The sequence below is a fragment of the Crocodylus siamensis genome, chromosome 14, assembly GCF_052110815.1.
Source record: "Crocodylus siamensis isolate JL-2025a chromosome 14, ASM5211081v1, whole genome shotgun sequence".
NCBI lineage: Eukaryota > Metazoa > Chordata > Crocodylia > Crocodylidae > Crocodylus > Crocodylus siamensis.
Genome location: NC_143408.1, coordinates 3,264,630 through 3,281,857, shown reverse-complemented (window position 1 = coordinate 3,281,857; position 17,228 = coordinate 3,264,630). Strand labels below are relative to the sequence as shown.

Sequence of the window (17,228 nt, the reverse complement as noted above, 5' to 3'; positions counted from 1 at the left end):
GTGATGGTGTCTTCTGCTCATCCCTGAGGATGACACAGTCCCAGGTGTGAGCCAGACCTGTCCGCGACAGCTCCTCACGCTCCCAGCGGCTGCACTGGGGCTGGCGATTGCCCTCTGTGCTGCTGCCATTGCACAGAGCACCTCACGCCTATTGCCCCCACTAGGCCATGGAGCTAGTGTGCCATCAGGGCCTGCGGGCAGCTGGACGTCAGGGCGAACGGGGGCTGCTGCACCAGTGCTTCCATGGGGCAGCTCTGCTGCAAGCCAAGCCGATGGCAAAGCCACCCTTCCCCGGTGCTCGTGGGCTGGGGGCAGGGCAGGGCAGTGCTCCCTGCAGATGCTAATGCTTCAGGGCTGGGGGCAGGTGTCACACAAGGGCCTGCACTGCACCAGAGTAGTGCAGTGCAGGGCAGGGTTGTCTGCACTGCACTAGACCAGACGACTGCACTGCACTAGAGTAGTCTGGAGCAGTTCCGTGTAGACTGCACTACACCGCTGCTCCCCCGCCCCACGTGACACGGGCACCGCCCAGGTCACTCAGGTTACGTGCTCCGGCGGCTCTTGTCCCCTCCCGCTTCCCGTCCGTGCGCCCCAGAACTCGCCTGCTGATTGGCTGGCCGGCGGGGGCGGAGCCCTGGGGCGAGCTGGGTCCAGTAGAACCGGCCGGGACAAGCTAGTCCTGGAGGCGGCGGCCATGAGGGCGGGAGGCAGCGCGGCGGCCATGCTGGGGCTGGCGCTCGCGCTCGTGCTGCTCTGCGGGGCCCGCGGCGGCCTCGGCGCAGGTATGGCTGGGCCTGGGGCGCGGGGGGGTTGGGCCGCGGTATATCGGGGGCTTGCCCCCTCTCTCACCAACGGTGCCTCATGGGGGGGAGCGAGTCGTGCTCCCCCCCGGCCTTGTCTCCTCCCACGATCCTGCAGCACCGCCGGGGGGCCTGGGATGCGGCCCTGTGGCCCCACGGCCGTTTTTGCCCCTCCCCATTTGCACAGCGGGGTGGAGGGGGGGAGCTGCTTCGATCCAGTGTCCGCCCAAGCGGTGGCGGGGTCGCGATGGGCGATCCCTCGATTCCAGAACAAGCTCCCGGGGGTCTCGAGGGGCTCCGCAGTCTGGTCTCGGAGCCGCCCGTGTGCAGTTTCCTGGCCCCCCTTCCCAGTCCCCCCGTTTGTTTCCAGTGCTTTGCAGCACCATTGCAGCCAGTGGGCAGGCAGTTCTCCACATCCTACAGCTGCCTTTGGGGGAGGGGGTAAAGAATAGCAGAGACCCCCGCCGCACTGGAGTAATGAGGTCCTGCCTTCCCCCAGTCTCTTGAGTCCCTAATGAACTCTTTCTCCCCCTCCCTCCTACCCCATGCATAAAGGAAAGCCATTAAGTCGAATTACCTAGCCCGGACTCTGTGAGTCGAGGTCATCCCATGACCCTAATACAGAGTGTGACTGACCAGGGCTTGTCTGGTGTCAAGATCTTGCTGCTGAGAGAGGCTTTGGCAGCTGGATTGGACCCTTTCTTGTACTGGGAAAGCAGAAAGCTTTGGTTTATTTAGTGACTGAACTGATCAGAGACAAAGAACAATATATAATATATATGTGTGCGTGTGCACCCCCCCTCCACCCCCAGTGTGTATGTATATAATATATTCTCACCTGTATTGGGAACTTAATTCTCTTCAGGGCGCTGGACTCCCCCAGTTGGGCGGCACGTCTAGGCAATGTGGCAGCAGCAGTGCTGTCACGACTAGCGTCTCTGGTCAGTTTATTCCCTCCTGTGGGTGTCACCTTTGGTTCCGGTTCCTTTCCCTGTTCCAGTTTTTTTGGTGCCAATCTTAATTTACGAACCTGACCTTTTAGATGTTGCGCTGGGCAGGGACTGAGTATTTGGGGTCAGTTTACTTGAAACAGTTTCCCCATCAAAGCCACATGCTACCATCCTAGTTAGAGCAGCTGGGGCTCTAGTCCCTTCATAAGCTGGTCAGGACTCATGGTAGAGATGATATCTTGTATTAGACCAACATGATTTTTGCAACAAAAAAAAAATTCTTTAATTCGTAAGCTGGTAAAATCTGTAATGTGGTCTACAGCAATGTAAGCAGGTCAGGCTGGGTGAGACCTTACAAGGTCACCTACTCTGACCCCCTGCTCAAAGTATTTGGTTGTCCCCAAATAAACCATTCCGGCCAAGTGTCCAGCCAGCCTGCTCTTAGATGGCTCCCAAGATGGAGATTCAGCAGTGTCTAGGCAGCTGGTTCCAATGCTTGACCACCCTTGTAGTCAGACAGCTCCTCCTAATGTACCTAAACCTCTTCTGCTGCAGCTCGAGATCATTGCTCTTTGTTCCATCCCCTCTGACCACAGAGAAAAGCCCAACTCCACCTTTGCTATAATCACCCATGCTTCTTCGCCTGTGGGATTTAGACTGTCCTAAGCACGGTGTCTCCATTGCTTCAGGGAGTGATTGTATTTCTTGTGTAGGGTGGAACAATAGGCGGGGTCCTCATAGCAGGTAAAATAACTGCAGAATTGACATCTGCTAATGAACCAGATGATTAGGGTTTCATCGGGGCACTATTTAGGAGGATCACTAGCTTCGCTGCTCTGGGAATTGTGAGATACTAGTATAACTATGTCCTGGCTTCTTTTATTAGGCCTTGACTCTAAAGGTTACAGCTGCAACACGCAGACTGAAAGAGCTCTCTGGCTGTAAACCAGAGCCTTTAACTAGAACATCGTAACCTTTCTCTTGTGGCTTGGGTCCGTTAATGAGATGGAGCTTAAAATCTTCGACAGGGTGAAAGCATGCAATGGGGAGAATTGTCTCAAGCCAGACTCTTCACATTGCATGTTGATTGTGCTCTGTGGTGCGGTGTTTGCAAGGAAAATGGTCTTGATTTCCCTTGCTGAATGCAATAATGGAGATCAATGTCAACAGTTGGGGCTTAGACGGCTCTGCTATAGACCCTAGAGACCTAGGCGGTTATTTAAAACACCCAGCAGGCAGGTGTTTAATTTCCCCTTCACTTTGCTAGACTTTTTGAGGGTCCTGTACAAATAATTCTCCCCTCCTCCCCCCAGCTTCTAAACAGAGCTCTGCTTTTAAGTAACTGATGTGCTCTCAAGGCAACAGTGTTCCTGTAACAACTTCTTTTTAAAGAGAAGAAGGCACAGTGTGATGCACCTGCTCCCAAATTCCCTTTGCAGCTTTAGAGCTGTACTTTCTTGTTAATTTTGCCTAAATAAAACAGAATGGAGCTGGGGAGAAACCCTTGTTCCTTCCAGTCTCTTAATTGCATAGAACAATAGGTTTTAAAAAAAATCACATGAGATTTTTGTACGTTGAAGTCTCTCTCTCATAACCTCACAATGTGTTACTTGGCGAGCTTTCCTGGAAAGAACAATTGGTTGCCTCTTTAGAGTAGATCAGCATGGCCCAGCTCTTGAATACATCCCATGAATGCCTGTTCACTGCCAGATTCCTGGGAAAGGGCAAACAATCCTGACTTCCTGTATTTGTTCAGGGGCTCGCCCCACTAATTGGATTACAAGTTGATGCACTCAGTTGTTATTATATAAAACTTGCCTTTTCTTGGCTCTGGGACTGGTGAGGCTCGCGCATAAACCTCTACCCATGCTTGTAAAACTATACGTGCCCCCTTCTTAGGCTGGGGAATGAGCTGGGTTTCCTGCATCCTGCAAATGGAGGCTGCCAAGTTGAGCTGAATGAAGATGGGCCTGATCTGCCAGACAGTTTACTGCAGGGGCAGGTCCTCCTTCAGCTGGGGCTGGGACTGTCCTTAGCTGAAGGTGACTTTCTTGGGCAGGTCGTGATGGGGGTCAGAGCAGTTTCAACACCTGGAAAATAGCAAGAGGCTTGAGGCCTCTGTTATCAGAATGAAGGGCCCTTCCCTGATGGCGCCTGTTGCCTTCCCTAAACCAGAGCCAATGGAAACCAAGGAGGGGGTGCTGCCCAGTCCCAGTGGGTGGGTGCTGCGCTGTGCTTGCTTCACTGCAGTGAATGCTCTGCATGCTGCCTGCCAGCTTTCTCGTGGGCTGCGAGCCAAGCGAAGCAGTCGTGGCAGTGGGTGCCTTGTGAGGATTGCAGACCTGCTGAGCTTTCAGCCTGTCTGCGCTGGGGATAAGAGGTGCCCTTTAATTCCCTGAGCCAGTAACCTTGTTCCAAGTGATTTTTGTCAGCCCTCTGTAGTCAGCTTGGATCTCTGGAAGAAACCTTTGCCTCTGATAGCACCTCCTCAAACTAGGCTGCAGCTGAAGTGGGACAGGCTTTCTCACAGGACTCGGTCCTTGATTTCTCAAAATTAGGTGGCTGAGTGCTTACTCACAGGCTTGAGCTTAACAAGCAAGCAAGCTTGGAAAATGACAGCCCGGAGGCACACTTCCTTGCTCCAGAGAAGCAGGTGAAAAACCCAGAAAGCTGTTCAAATAGCTGTCCAGCCCTTCTGTATTTGAAGGAGACTCAAAGACTCGCTCTTATTCCTTGGTGTTGAGAGCATGTGAGTCTTTGCGTTGAGGTGTCAAGTAGAGATCCTTGCTCCTGTAACACCTGCATCTTGCAAATCCCCCTCTGGTTTTTAAAGAGAAATGAAACATCTGAAATGAGTTCTTTGCTGTAGCAAAGCTGATTACAGACGTGATGCAGAATTGTCTTAAAGAGGTTCTAAATCCATGTTAAATGGATATCACAGGAGTGCCTTTGACTTGTTCTAGTTTTAGTTTGTGGATAATGTGGTGTCCCCCAAACCCTCTAAGGCTACAGAAAACCGGAAAGTTAAAGCTGAAGCTGCAGTTACTACGATCCAGAGTGTGGACGGCAGCGTTTGCTTGGCCTTGTGGATTATAGGCCATCAAAGTTTGGGGGTCACAGGTACAGAAGCAACCATGATTTTTCCCTGAAGGAAGGTCCCCATACCTGTACCGAGCCTGGCTGGCTGGGTGTAATTCTGCATAACCACTGTGCATTTATAGGCAACCAGCTCCCCCTTTACGTAAGGAGGCAGGGCTTTCTAGGTGGCCTGGCAACAGCACTGGGCAGGATGCATGCGTCGCATATGTAACTAGCTTTCTCAACTCTTCCTGTAAATTCCTGATTCATGCTGAGTAAATGCACCCGTAAGCTGGGGTTGGGTTTTCCTATGTTTCGTAAAGCTCTTCTCTTGAAGTGCAGGCCCTCCCCTGTTGATGCCTGCCTTCAAATGACTTGAGCAATACTTGCCTTTTGAACTGTTTGGAGCTGGTGGTTACTGCTCAGTTTGCTGATAGTAAGCTATTTTAAGGCTCGTGTTTGGGAGCAGTGGCTTGCAGCTTATTGATTTATAGGTCCACCTCTGAGCTACCCCTTCACTTCAAAGAAGGGTTAAATTCAGCAAATCCTTTGGGCTCCTCTGCCTTAAACATACTGACACCTACTGCACTTACTATCTACCATCTTACCACGGCTGTGTGTGGTCTCGGAGTCTGTATAGTGCTATATTCAGCCCTGCAAAAGCTGGTTTGCCTGGGGTGAGGACAGCCTGGCTTCCTTGGCTGCAAGTGGTGACAAGTGCCATGTATAGATTTTGTACCCAGGCTAGGAAACTTTTATGACTGCCTAGCAAAGCAGCCATTGACTTTCTCATCATGGGCATTCATCCCTAGCTGAACTCATCTGAAACTGGTCAAAGCAGGGTGACCTAAGAGCGGGTCCAGAGAGGCTGTGGAGCAGAGCAGATTGCCAGGCAGTGTGGACAGTGCCATAATTGGACTGCTGCACAGTGCTGCCTGGTCAGTCCCCATGGCTGGGGTGGGTGCCAGAGTCTGAACAGGTCTAAATTATTGTCAGCTGACTTGATATGCAGGAGGGTGGAGAGGAAATCAGCATGTCTGCCCTTGCAGCGGGGATGCAGGGATGCGTGTCAAGCTTATGTGCGGACTCCTTGCCTGCCTGTGTCCTTTTGTCTTTGGTTTGGCGTGGGACATGTGGGCCACTGGGCCTTCATGGTTTCTTCACCCCCTATGTGGGAACAATATCTGCTAACTGTATGGCTGGCTTCTAGCCTGTGGTGTGGTACTAACCAGATAAAACCCTTTCAGAACTGTCCTGGCCCCATTTAAAAATGAATCAAAGCTTACTCTCTGGATCTTGTCATCCACAGAAGTTGTGAGCAGTGGAAATCCTTTTGGCTCGTCTTCTTGCTTCAAAGACTTTCTTCTTCATAGGAAGTGCTATCGGTACTTCCAATGCAATCATTGAAAATAACAGCCTGAAATAAGACTAACTGAATCTCCTCGACTAACACACAACCTTGGGCAAGTGGCTTTCTACTCGGCTTTGCCAGTTGTGGGCTGAGGATGATGTAGGTAGGACTCTGCTTGTAAGAGTGCTGAAGAATTACAGTGCTTATAACTTCTGTATTTGGTGTCTATTTGCTCATTGTGCTTAGTTCATTAATATATGGGAGTTAGGTAAATACCCACATGCCGAGGAAGTGATAAACTTTGCTCGCCTGTTCCTGTTCCTGTCCTTGCCTGGTGGGGATACTTTTTCCTTTCCTTTGAAAGAGGAGTTGGGTTGCAAAGGGATTCAGTTCAGCCACATATGTGCACTTTTATAGACCTCTTGCCTGTGATCTGTATTTGAATTTAGCACATCTGATTTAAAGAAGGGCTTGTTCTCTCCCTGGGCTACTGATCCTGAGCACATCTGATCAGGGAGCAGACATCCCTAGCTTCTGTGGGGGAATGTGATCTTCCATGGGGTTGTGACTCTTCCGGCATCACATGGGAGATCCCAGACTGTAATGCTTCTCTTGCATATCCCCACAGGTGGGGAAAAAGGAACAGAATTGTTCAGATCAAGCTGCCTTGCAAAAGAGTAATTTTATTAGCACAGCTACAGAATCCTCCTGCCCATCCCACAGACAAAAGGACGTAAAGACAGAGTTCAGTTGCCTGTCAAAAGCATTTGCTGTCTCCAGGCAAGGGGGACCCTTTGCTGAACTGCATATACATCATACTCCGTGGCTGTAGCATGGAAGTCCCTTGTCATGGCTGGCAGCTTGGTGGCAGAGCCTCCGACTGTAAAACCAAAGCATCCCTGTTCCAGTAATGGAGCAACTGCCTGATGGGTTCTCCATGGCAAAGATGCTCCCAACTCCTTGCAGTAAAGCAGTAAGCACCCTGCACGCTGGTGGCAGAACAAGGCTGCAGTGGCAGCTTCAGTAAACGGTGGGGTAGTTTTGAATTAAATGCAGATAAGAGAATTGTCTTGGTTGAGTGGTTAGAGTACAGTGCTGTGCTCAGGAGAGCAAAAAGAAAATGGGGTAATGAAAAGTGACTGGGAGCTTTGGTTTGTGGCACCTAGAATATAGCTGGTGCTCTGGCCATGGGGGAGGGAAAGCTTTTTCTTTAAGCCCCTTGTGCCTGACTACAAACAGGCAGTCTCCAGTGCCCCTGTAACTCTCAGCATTGAGCACCCAGTTAATCCTCCAAACATCCAGCACTTCCTCTGGCACTGAGAGGGAAGCATGTGATTAGGAGCTGACTCAGTGTGGACTGTAGCCTCTAGAGGTGCCACTCATCCTGAGACTGCTGCTGCCTCTGCTACCTTCTCTGTATATGTCAACAGAGACCACGGCCTTGATTTAAAACCTACTCACTGGGGTGGGGGGGATTCCTTGGCTGCTCTTGGGACTAGAAATGACTCCTTGCAAAGCACAGATGCTTTGTCTGGCTTAGGTTCTCAGGTGGGGGCAGGTGGTCCTTCCAGACAAGCTTCTGTTGTCTGCTTTGTGTGCCTCTGGCCTTTTTGCACAGGGAACTGGTCTTGCTTCCTTCTCGGGCCTTCTGCATTGCTACAGAAGGCAGATGAAAAGTGCTGTCTGGTAGCACTGGGTTATATAAATGCTGGCTGCTGTGTTGCATGTGCAGCACTGAATAACATGCTGGCTGCCTGCGCTCTGCTTGTAGCAGGTTACCAACACAGCAGTCCCACACACCGGGCCTAAGGGCATAGCAGACTGTATAGTGTGCAACGGGGAGGGGCTGCTGGGGGGACCATGCTTGCCTGCTGAATTAACCCATTGCACTTTTTTCTGGAGGGTAGAGTCTGGCTTTGCACTAACCCTTTGCACTAATACCTCTCCAACTCATAGCCGGCTTTATAAAGTCACCGCTGTCTCAAAAGAAACTGACTGAGGACAGCGTGGAATTGCACTGCGAGGCCATCGGGAACCCCATCCCCGAGATCCAGTGGTGGTTCGAGGGGGACGAGCCCAACGAGACCTATGCTCAGCTCTGGGACGGGGCACGGGAGGACCGGGTCCAAATCAACGCCACCTACAACCTGCACTCCACCAGCAGCATCCACATCGCCAACCTCACTCTCAACGACTCGGGCATCTACGAGTGCCGGGCCAGCAACGACCCCGAGCGCAACCACTTGTCAAAGAGCCCCAAAATCAAGTGGATCCGTTCCCAGGCGAACGTTTTTGTCTTCGAACGTGAGTGGCCATGCTGAGGCCTTGGCATTTGCTCAGACAGAGGTGTCTTGAGTGTTATATTTTTGCCACCCTGCACCTGTCCTGTGACTTCCTGGCAACTCCTCTCACCCTCCCATCCTCACGGTAGAACTGAGAGACTCTTACCCTCCTGTGATCTCCCTCACCACCCGTGACTCCGCTCCGCAGCGGCCCTGCTCAAAAAGGGTTGTGGCCTCCCAGCCAAAAACGCCATCCCGCAGTCCTGTCCCTTTTTGGAACCCAGACAACTCTTAGAACGCGCTGCTTGTCCCGAGACTCCTCGTTCCAAAGCTGGCTTGCAGAATTAAGGGTATTGATTCGGACCACCACTGACCTACCAGCCCTTCCTTGCTACTTCCATGACCAGTCTTGCTTTAAGCTCTCTGCCTTGCTAGTGATAACAAGCTATTGGGGGGGGGGGGGCATGTTAAATTGCCTGTTCTTTAGCCTTCTGCCAATACAACCGTTTTTGAAGCGGCCATGTGTCTGATGTTGATGATGTGACCAGGTATTTGTGCTGTGGAAGTGACCAAATTCCCTTTGACTTACAGAGCTGAAAGTCCAATTTCTGAGCCAAAAGTTCTTTTTTTCAGTAGCAGAAACCTGGACTAATGCAAGGAAATCAAGTGATACCTTACTACCTAAGACGGTATCCTGATTCCTGGCATCTCTGGAACCGAGTGGCTGTAGCAGTCCCTCTGGATGACTTATAGGTAACACAAACTCCAGCAGAAGAGACCTTCAGTTGGAGTTTGTTCTTGGTGCGAGGGGAAAACGAATGCCTTTCAGCCCTGTGTGACATGGTTTCTCTGCAGTGGGTAGGAGACTGCTTTGTTCTGTCATTTTATAGAATAATTTTACTAATGGCAACTACATTCCCAGAGGCTTTTCTCTGAACAGAACTGTTTTCTTCAGCTGTTTGCTCAAGTGGTATGACCTTGGCTCTCCAAGCTATACAAACCCTCACTGAAGTCTTGCGGGGTTTTGGAGGGGCGTTTTTTCTCCTGACTCTAAGTGGGATAAACCCAGTTTGGTTAAGTTTTTGCGTGTCTTCTGCTTGGACTGGTGTTAGTGTGTTTTGGTTTTTTGTTTTTGGGGGGTTTTTTCCTCTCCCCCACCCTCAAAGAAGTTAGACTGTCATCCTCTCTCATAAGCGATGGCTCTTCAGTTGGTTAAATCATCACGGGATATAGGTGTTAATCAAGAAGTGGGGAGCTGTCCCTGGGGATTGCCAGTCAGTGTGACCTCTCTCCCATTGTGTGTTTGAGCTTTTGGCAGAGGTGGCTCGTGTTTTTTTTGCTGCAACCACTTCTGAGGCTCCAGGCAGTCTAGGACTGGCGAGGGAATGGGTGGAATGTGATTCCTCCCATTGGGGTAGACGGCTAGGGGGGTATCTACCAAAGAGTCGTCACGCTGGGCAGACGGTTCTTGAGACCTGCTTCTGATGTCCTTTTGCTGGTGCCATCTGTCCTCGGAAAAACTGGTCGCTGGGTGCAGAGCTGCTGAAACAGTGATGCGGATCTCTTTGTGTAAGGGCCTGAGGCAGGTGCAGCTGCTGACCGGTCCTGTGAATAACTCTGTGCTTGTTCCCAAATGCAGATCCCATTATAGTCACCACTCCAAATGTGACGTCTGGCTCAAATGTCCAGCTGTACTGCAACATCAGTGGGGCTGCGTCTGCCATCACGGGGCATAAATGGATCAAGAAAGAAGCTGTCCTCCAATCAGACGATACCTCATCTCACCAAACTGTCTACGAGTGGGTATCTGGAGTCTGGCCTGGGACTATCAGTGGGAAGGGCCTTCTGTCTTAAACTGGGTTGACTTCTGTACAGAGCATAACATGGCTTCAGGCGCTCTGCCATGTTGTGGGTTTCGGGAACACTTTCCGCTGCTGTAGACTAGGCAGGCATGTTGGATTATAGTGAGCTCTAAAGCTCACAGCAACTTGAGACGCCTGGACTGAGCTTTGGTTGGACTCTGGCATCCTCGATTGAGCTAAGAGTCAAGGTGGGGGCATGGTACTGCAGTGAGGGGCTGATTAGCTTGGGACCTGAGGAGCCTGTGCATCAGTCCCACCTAGGCAACTTTCCCTCCATTGAAAAGACTGGGCCTCACTTGCTGGGGAGAACATGGTGCTTCCCAAGGTAGGCAGGAGCCCCTTGGATGAGAGATCCTAGGAGAGATTAGCTGGCCCCAGATCCCTTCCGTGCTTCTAGCATGATGCCCTGAAGTGCTGGGTGGCTGCTCTGCTAGTTAAGGGTCAGTGCCTAAGCCTTTATTCCCAGGCTGTGGCTAAGCAGGAACCAGAATACCAGCTCCATTGTAAGGGTGCAGCGAGCTTTCCATTCCCATTAGTCAGGCCCCGTTGGCACTGGCCCAGTCAGCTGGAGAAGCATCGTGTCCTTTTATATAGCACAGCCGACGTGCACCTCTCCCCATAGCAACAGGGAGCTGAACGAGGATTAAAGTATTTATAACCCAGCCTCCTTCGTGTGACCTCAATTCCCGTGCTCAGAAGGGGGAAGCTCCATGTGCAGCGGAATGGACAAGCACCCCATTGTGCCCTGGCAGGCGGGGTGCCCAGTCTGCCCTGCTGTGGGGACCACTGCCCTGCAGCCTCCCAGCACGTACCAGGTTCTGCTAAAACCGGCCACAGCAAACTTCCGTGCTCTGGGATCAGGCTGTTACTTCATGCTGATCCTTAAAGCCACTACGTAGCGCCATGTGCCTCCTACCCAGTGTGAGCCTTCCCAAATGGGAGTTGTTCTACCTCTCACCTACTTGACTCTTTTTTTGGTCCTTTTTCCCCATTTTCCAATAACCACCCAGAGGCTTGAAGCCTGGGTTAATGGCTTCTCTTGTTACCAAGGGTACTGCCAACATCTACCTCCCATCACAAGTGACGTTTTGTTCTGCCCAGTGGTCAGTGTTGTTTGGAGGCCCTGCTGCTGTATGGAGGGGGCATGTAGAGGGATTCTGTCTGTTTTGGGGTTGGCTGGTTCTGCCCATGCATTTGTGGGGTCTTGACAACCATGCTTTCAGAACCAGGTCTGGTCATTTGTGCCCTCTGGCAGGGAAAAGGGACAGGCAGGTCTATTGGCTCTTTGGCTCATAGCAGCTGGAATTCTTGGATGTGTAGGCCCTGGGAGAGACCAAGCTTTGTTCCCACTTTTGGGGAGCAAAGGGGTACAAAGCAGATGGTGCATTGACATCAAGCACACACTGACCAAGCCTAGTGATGGTTGGGCTGCCTTTACCACACAACACCAATTTCCAAAGTCAGCCTGGTATCCAGTTCCCTAACACCAACAACCATCAGACATCTCTGGTGCCCCATCCTGCTGAAGCGGGAAAGTTGGCCCCTTTCGATAGGAAGCTGGGTTGATCTCCCTCCTGCTCATGGGCCAGAGCTTGGGACTGTGGAGTCTCCTGCTGCCGCTTGGGTGCGAGTCTGTTGCACGTTCACATTTCTGCTCCCCTCTGTCTCGTTGCAGTCTAAATGAGGTGAATACAGACACCTCTGGGGAGTACGTGTGCAAGTTCCTGACCAACCCGCCTGCAGAAGGGATTGTGTTTGTGACAGGTAATGTCTAGTGCCTCCTTGGAGCTAGGGAGGAGGGAGAGACTGGACTCTATCCAACAGTTTTGTCCATCATGCTAAGAGCCACTTCCAGCAGCAAGTGGGAGATGAAGGGAAAGGGTCTCTTCGTACTGGCCTCCTCTGATGGGCTCTTGGGACTTGAGGTAGGCACCTCCAAGCCTTCGGAGTGCCATAACAGCAAAGAGGAAACTGCAGGGGGGAGGCTATGGACTGGCTCAGTTCAGAGCCCCCCAAGCCACCCTTCTGCTCTGGAAGCTGCTTGCTCAAAGGTGCTGGACTTCATGAAAGAGTGAAAAGAAGCAATAGGCTTCTCAGACTTTGGGACCAGGTTTTTGTGTGTGGTGGGGGGGAGCCTTGCCTGGGAGGCTGGCTGGCATTCTACCTTCAGCCATCCAAATTCCATGTCCCACTTGTCTCCATACAGTTAAGCCACACGTGCTGGTGTACAAGAAGTCTGAGCATGGGAACGAAGGCGACACAGGTGTGCTGATATGCAAATGCAGCTCGTATCCTTCAGTCACTGAGTGGACCTGGTACAAGAAGGAGAATGAACAGTACGTGGTGAGTCTGTTACCAGGAGCTTGCTTGCCAAAAGAGACAGGCGGGCAATTTATTCCTCCTCTGCAGCAATAGTCCCTGGAGTGGGAAGGCCTATGGCGAGGCAAGGCTGAGCCTGGAAGGAGCTGCCCCTAACTGCTCCTGTCTTCCCCCTCTAGCGCCTTGTCAACGGCACTGACAATCGGTTCTTCATCAAGTCCTCTGGCAACAAGACGGAGCTACATATCGTCAACCTGGATATTGAGAAGGATCCAGGCGAATACTTCTGCAACGGCACCAACGAGGTGGGCCAGGACGGTGCTACGGTGAGCCTACGGGTTCGCAGCCGCCTGGCCGCACTCTGGCCCTTCCTGGGCATCGTGGCTGAGGTGCTGGTTCTCGTCACCATCATTTTTATCTACGAGAAGAGGAGAAAGCCGGATGAAGTCCTGGATGGTAAGAGGCACCGGGGGCCAACTTGGCCTGGGGCTAGGAGCAGAGTCCAGCTTGGAGACCCTGAAATATGTGGGTTGAACAGCTTTGCCAGCTGAGTTCCCTGGGTAGGAGTTGGGGTGCCCCTTCATGCACCCCGTTCTTTGTGTCTAATAATTCCCATCTCTTCCAAGTGCCTCCTGTCCCAACCAGTGGTAGATGCGCTTCCCCTTAAAGGCTTCACTGGCTGGTAGAAGAATACAGCTCTTGAGCTAAGCCAAAAGGGTGGAGTGAGGACGTTGCCTTGCTAATGCAAGTGTGGCCTATGGGAATTGGCTCTGTATGGGGGACAGCAGCTTGGCAACGATTGAGAAACCCTGACAAGCTCCTCTCAAGGGGATTACAGGCCCACTGAAGTGCTGGAAGCCAAGCCCTGCATCTGGTGGCAGTCTGGGCCTGTCTTGGAAAAGGTGCCTCAGTGTTGCAGGACCCGATGTGCGAGCTAGTCTGAATATTCTTTCCATGTTTATGTTGGGTGGGGAGTAGAGCGGGCTCGTGGGAGGGGGGGCAGTGTTCCCTCCCTGCCCTCTGGGAAGGAGAAAGGTGCACCAATGTGTAGGTTCAGTGTCCTTGCTGGCATTATCTCTCCGCTCTCTTCCCTCCTCTGCTGCTGGGTGGTACCTCGCACGGTAAGTGGAAGAGCTGGCTCCAGCTGTCGTCCTGCATCTGTCCTCTCTCACCAGCAGTCAAATCTGTCAGGCACCCGTGGTGGCCACATTGCACATAATCTGGGTCACCCAGTTGACACATGGCCCTGTGGAAACAGTGGCCTAGAGTCCTGTTCCTGTTAGATCACAGTGTGCTGGCGAGAGGTGTGAGCACCCCGACTGACTGACAGCAGAGGGGTCTACCCCTCGCTCTGGTGCCGTCTGTAGAGCCAGTGCATGGTGTGCTGTGAGTCTTTGGCTTTGGCAGAACATAATGGGGACAATATGCCTCAGGAACTTCAGGCTCCCTGTCTCTCCCGCATCCCTTGCTTTCTTGAAGGTCTCCTGCCTGGATTAATGGTTGTTGGTCTCAATTTTATCAGGTTGCAGCCCTTAATGGGAAGCAACGAATTGCAGCTTGCCTGCTGACTTGCTACGTGGCCGGGGCAGGCTCCATGGCTTGGTTCTGCTTTGAGAGAATATGGTGGGAGGGGAACAAGCTGGAGTGTGCCTGGCATGCTGGGAAAGCAGAGGCATCTTGCACCTGGGCCTGAGTGGAGGACTTGGCAGGGACCCCATGACAGCCCTTTTAAGAGAGGCAAGATCTGCACTAGGCACGAGGAGAATGTGCTGGGCTGCTGTTCTCCCCGGCAGCTAAGCTCGCTATGTGCTAGGATGGGCAAGCCGGGAATAGCCACGTGCTTGTGCTGCTTCTGTCTCAACGTCCCACTGTACGCAGGGGATCGTGTGGGGGACTGCAAGAGTTCTTTGGGATTGTGATTGTGTCGAGGAGGGGTGATGCAGGACTTCCCAGAGACACTTCCTGATAGTTTCTTCTCCTTCTTTGCATGCTGCTGCCTACCCAAAGATGACGATGGAGGATCTGCACCGCTGTGAGTACCTTGTTTTCCCGCCATCTGCTGACACGGGTGGCTGCTTGGCATAAACACTAGCCTGTGCCAGGGGAGTGTGGTGGCTTCTATAACCCATAGCCTTAAAGTCCTACTTGTGCTGGCTCTGGGAACAGTGCAAGGGAATAGCCACAGAGGTGGTAGAATCGCCATCCTTAAGACCTGGCTCAACAAAGCCTTGGCTGGAATGATGTAGTTTGAGGTTGGATTTAAATGACCTCTTGATCCTTCCAACCCTAATTTTCTACAATCTCAGCTGTTCCTTTCTTCCAGGCTCTCCCTGGGCAGGGAGACTTGTCACCTTATCCCACCCTGTCAGTGAAGCAGGGTGGGAGGTGACTTGCAGAGAAATGTGTCTTTGTTCTCACGGCCTTCTCTTCCCCCAGGAAAAGCAATGCCACAAATCACAAGGACAAGAATGTCCGCCAGAGGAACTCTAACTAAGAGTGGGCAGGCAGGTGAGTTGTGGAGGCTACTGGGAACATTGCAAGTAGCAAGGGCTTCTTCCTCCCACCCAGTGCCCAGCCTGTGGCTTTATTGGCTGTTTTAAGCCACTCTCCAAAGTACATGTGACCCCAGTGCCGGGGGTTGCCATAGGTTCTTAACTTGCAGGCTTCAAGGTGCACATGAGCCTGGGGAAGGGTGCGGGGTGAAGAATCCTTCCTTTAGCACAAAGCCTCTTCCAAGGAGATGGCTGTGGTCTTATGGTGTGTATCTGGGAAGCTAAGAGGCTTGAAAAAATAGCTTTCCCCCCCCCCCACCAGCCCCCCTTATCTTGGGACCTAATAAAGCAGAAAGCAAGATATTGGAAACCATGACTTCAGACTGACAAGGCTGATGAAAAGTGGTAGAAGAGGTGTGTTCATAGCACCTGGGCTGGACATGGGGGTGCACAGGCTAGATACCTTTTTGGGGCAGACTGTTCCCATCTTTGGCCATTGGGGTGGGCAGGTAGAAAGATTCCTCACCATTTCGGCCGGGGTTGGGAGTGTGAAACCTGAGCCAGGGCCAAAGCCCCTAGCTCAGCGGTACAGTCCGAATTGCTGGCAGGGCTGGAAGTAGAGTGCCAAGGCAGTCCCCTCCATCTCAAGGCAGCCTTCCCTTTTCTCCATGTCTCTCAGATGGCTGTAATGCCCTGCCATTGCTACTTCAGCCACATTCTCCCTCACCTTCTCTCTGGATCTCTCCCCACACCAGGTGATGCAGCTGACGAGCTTGCCCAGACATCCCTTCTTGTCTTGGATTTTTCTTTTTTTTTGCGAAGTAGCCCCAGACTGCTCTAGCGCGTCCTTGGGACTCCACCACCGCACACGGGGAAGAAACACACTGCAGTTGTAGATTCTCAAACACACTTTTGTAATATTGTAAAGAGAAGAGTTGTGGGAGGGTATCTTTTTTTTTTTGTTTGCTTTTGTCTCTTTTTTTTTTTTTTTTTCTATCCCTAACTCGACCCCTTCTGCTGGTAGTCTTGATCACTTGTTCTAGATCTCAGTGTTTTGTTGGAGAGAGGGGAGCAAGGGTGCCAGCTGCTGTCCTGTTGGCTTTCTGCATTCTGCAGAGCTAATGGGGAAGAGTTGAGACTTGTCAATGCTGCACCTTCTTTCCCTTGACATTCCCCCAAGATAGGGGTCTTGTACTTTTGGACTGGCCCCTTGCACAGGGCTGAAGGATTATTTCCCCCGATGCCTAGTTTGAGCACCCTCCTCTTCTCGTCTTCCCTCTCCTCCCCCTGCCCCCCAAAAAAAACAATAGTGCCATAACTCCTTCAGACGGGCTTCCCCCCCACTAGCAGGGCTGCTCTGCTGGCTCTCCTCTGCCACCTCTAACAGACAACTTGCAGGAGGCAAACCAGGAAACAAGTGTGCTGCAGCGATCGGCTTGGCCACGTGCTCTCCTTTGGTCTCTCCCCCTTGCTGCAGCGAAGGGATGGGCCAGCCCTCTATGCTCATTGGGCTCCAGAGCTGGTGTTTGTCTGTGGCTTCGCAGGGAGCAGATCAACCATGTGTTTTCTTGTGCTGTGAGCCGTCTTGCCACATCTGTGCAAGGCCAGAGCCCACAGGTGGCCAGCAGCTCCCTACCTTTTTTTGTGTTCCTCACCTTCATCCTCGGGCTAGTGTCAGGATCAGCCCTCTGTTATGACACCACCAATAAAGATGATTCCTCTTTTTTTTTTTTAGTTTCCTTCTTCCCCTTCCTTCTCTTGGGTGAAGTCTGGGGCCTGCCTCGGCTGTGTGGGTAGTACCACTGTGCTCAGATGCGCAGCTTTAACTGCTGGCAGTGGAGATACTCTCTTGCCACTGATGGGTGGTATGGGTTTGGGTTTCTACTTTACCCAGCCAGGTGGATGTAACTGTGATTTAAGTAAGACAATAACTCCCTCCCTGCTTACCCAACCAGCAGTGACAGATGGGAGCATTTAGCGTGGGGAGGTGGGTTGTGTTCTCACTGCTCTTTGTGGGTTGGGGAAACTTGGACCGATATGTCTTGGTGAAGGACACTGCAGGCTAGTGCCAGAACCAGGACTAGACTCCGGGTC

The 17,228-nt window shown here is 52.0% G+C and overlaps 1 protein-coding gene across 1 annotated transcript; it reads left to right on the top strand.

Moving 5' to 3' along the window:
• Positions 1 to 621: 621 nt before the first annotated feature.
• BSG (basigin (Ok blood group)) lies at positions 622 to 16,860 on the top strand. The gene is made up of 8 exons (XM_090027096.1): positions 622 to 782; positions 10,101 to 10,260; positions 11,999 to 12,087; positions 12,530 to 12,666; positions 12,822 to 13,098; positions 14,650 to 14,674; positions 15,079 to 15,150; positions 15,890 to 16,860. Exons 1-7 carry the CDS (start codon positions 695 to 697, stop codon positions 15,134 to 15,136), a joined length of 834 nt encoding a protein of 277 aa, XP_089883222.1. The 5' UTR covers positions 622 to 694; the 3' UTR covers positions 15,137 to 15,150; positions 15,890 to 16,860.
• Positions 16,861 to 17,228: the final 368 nt, after the last annotated feature.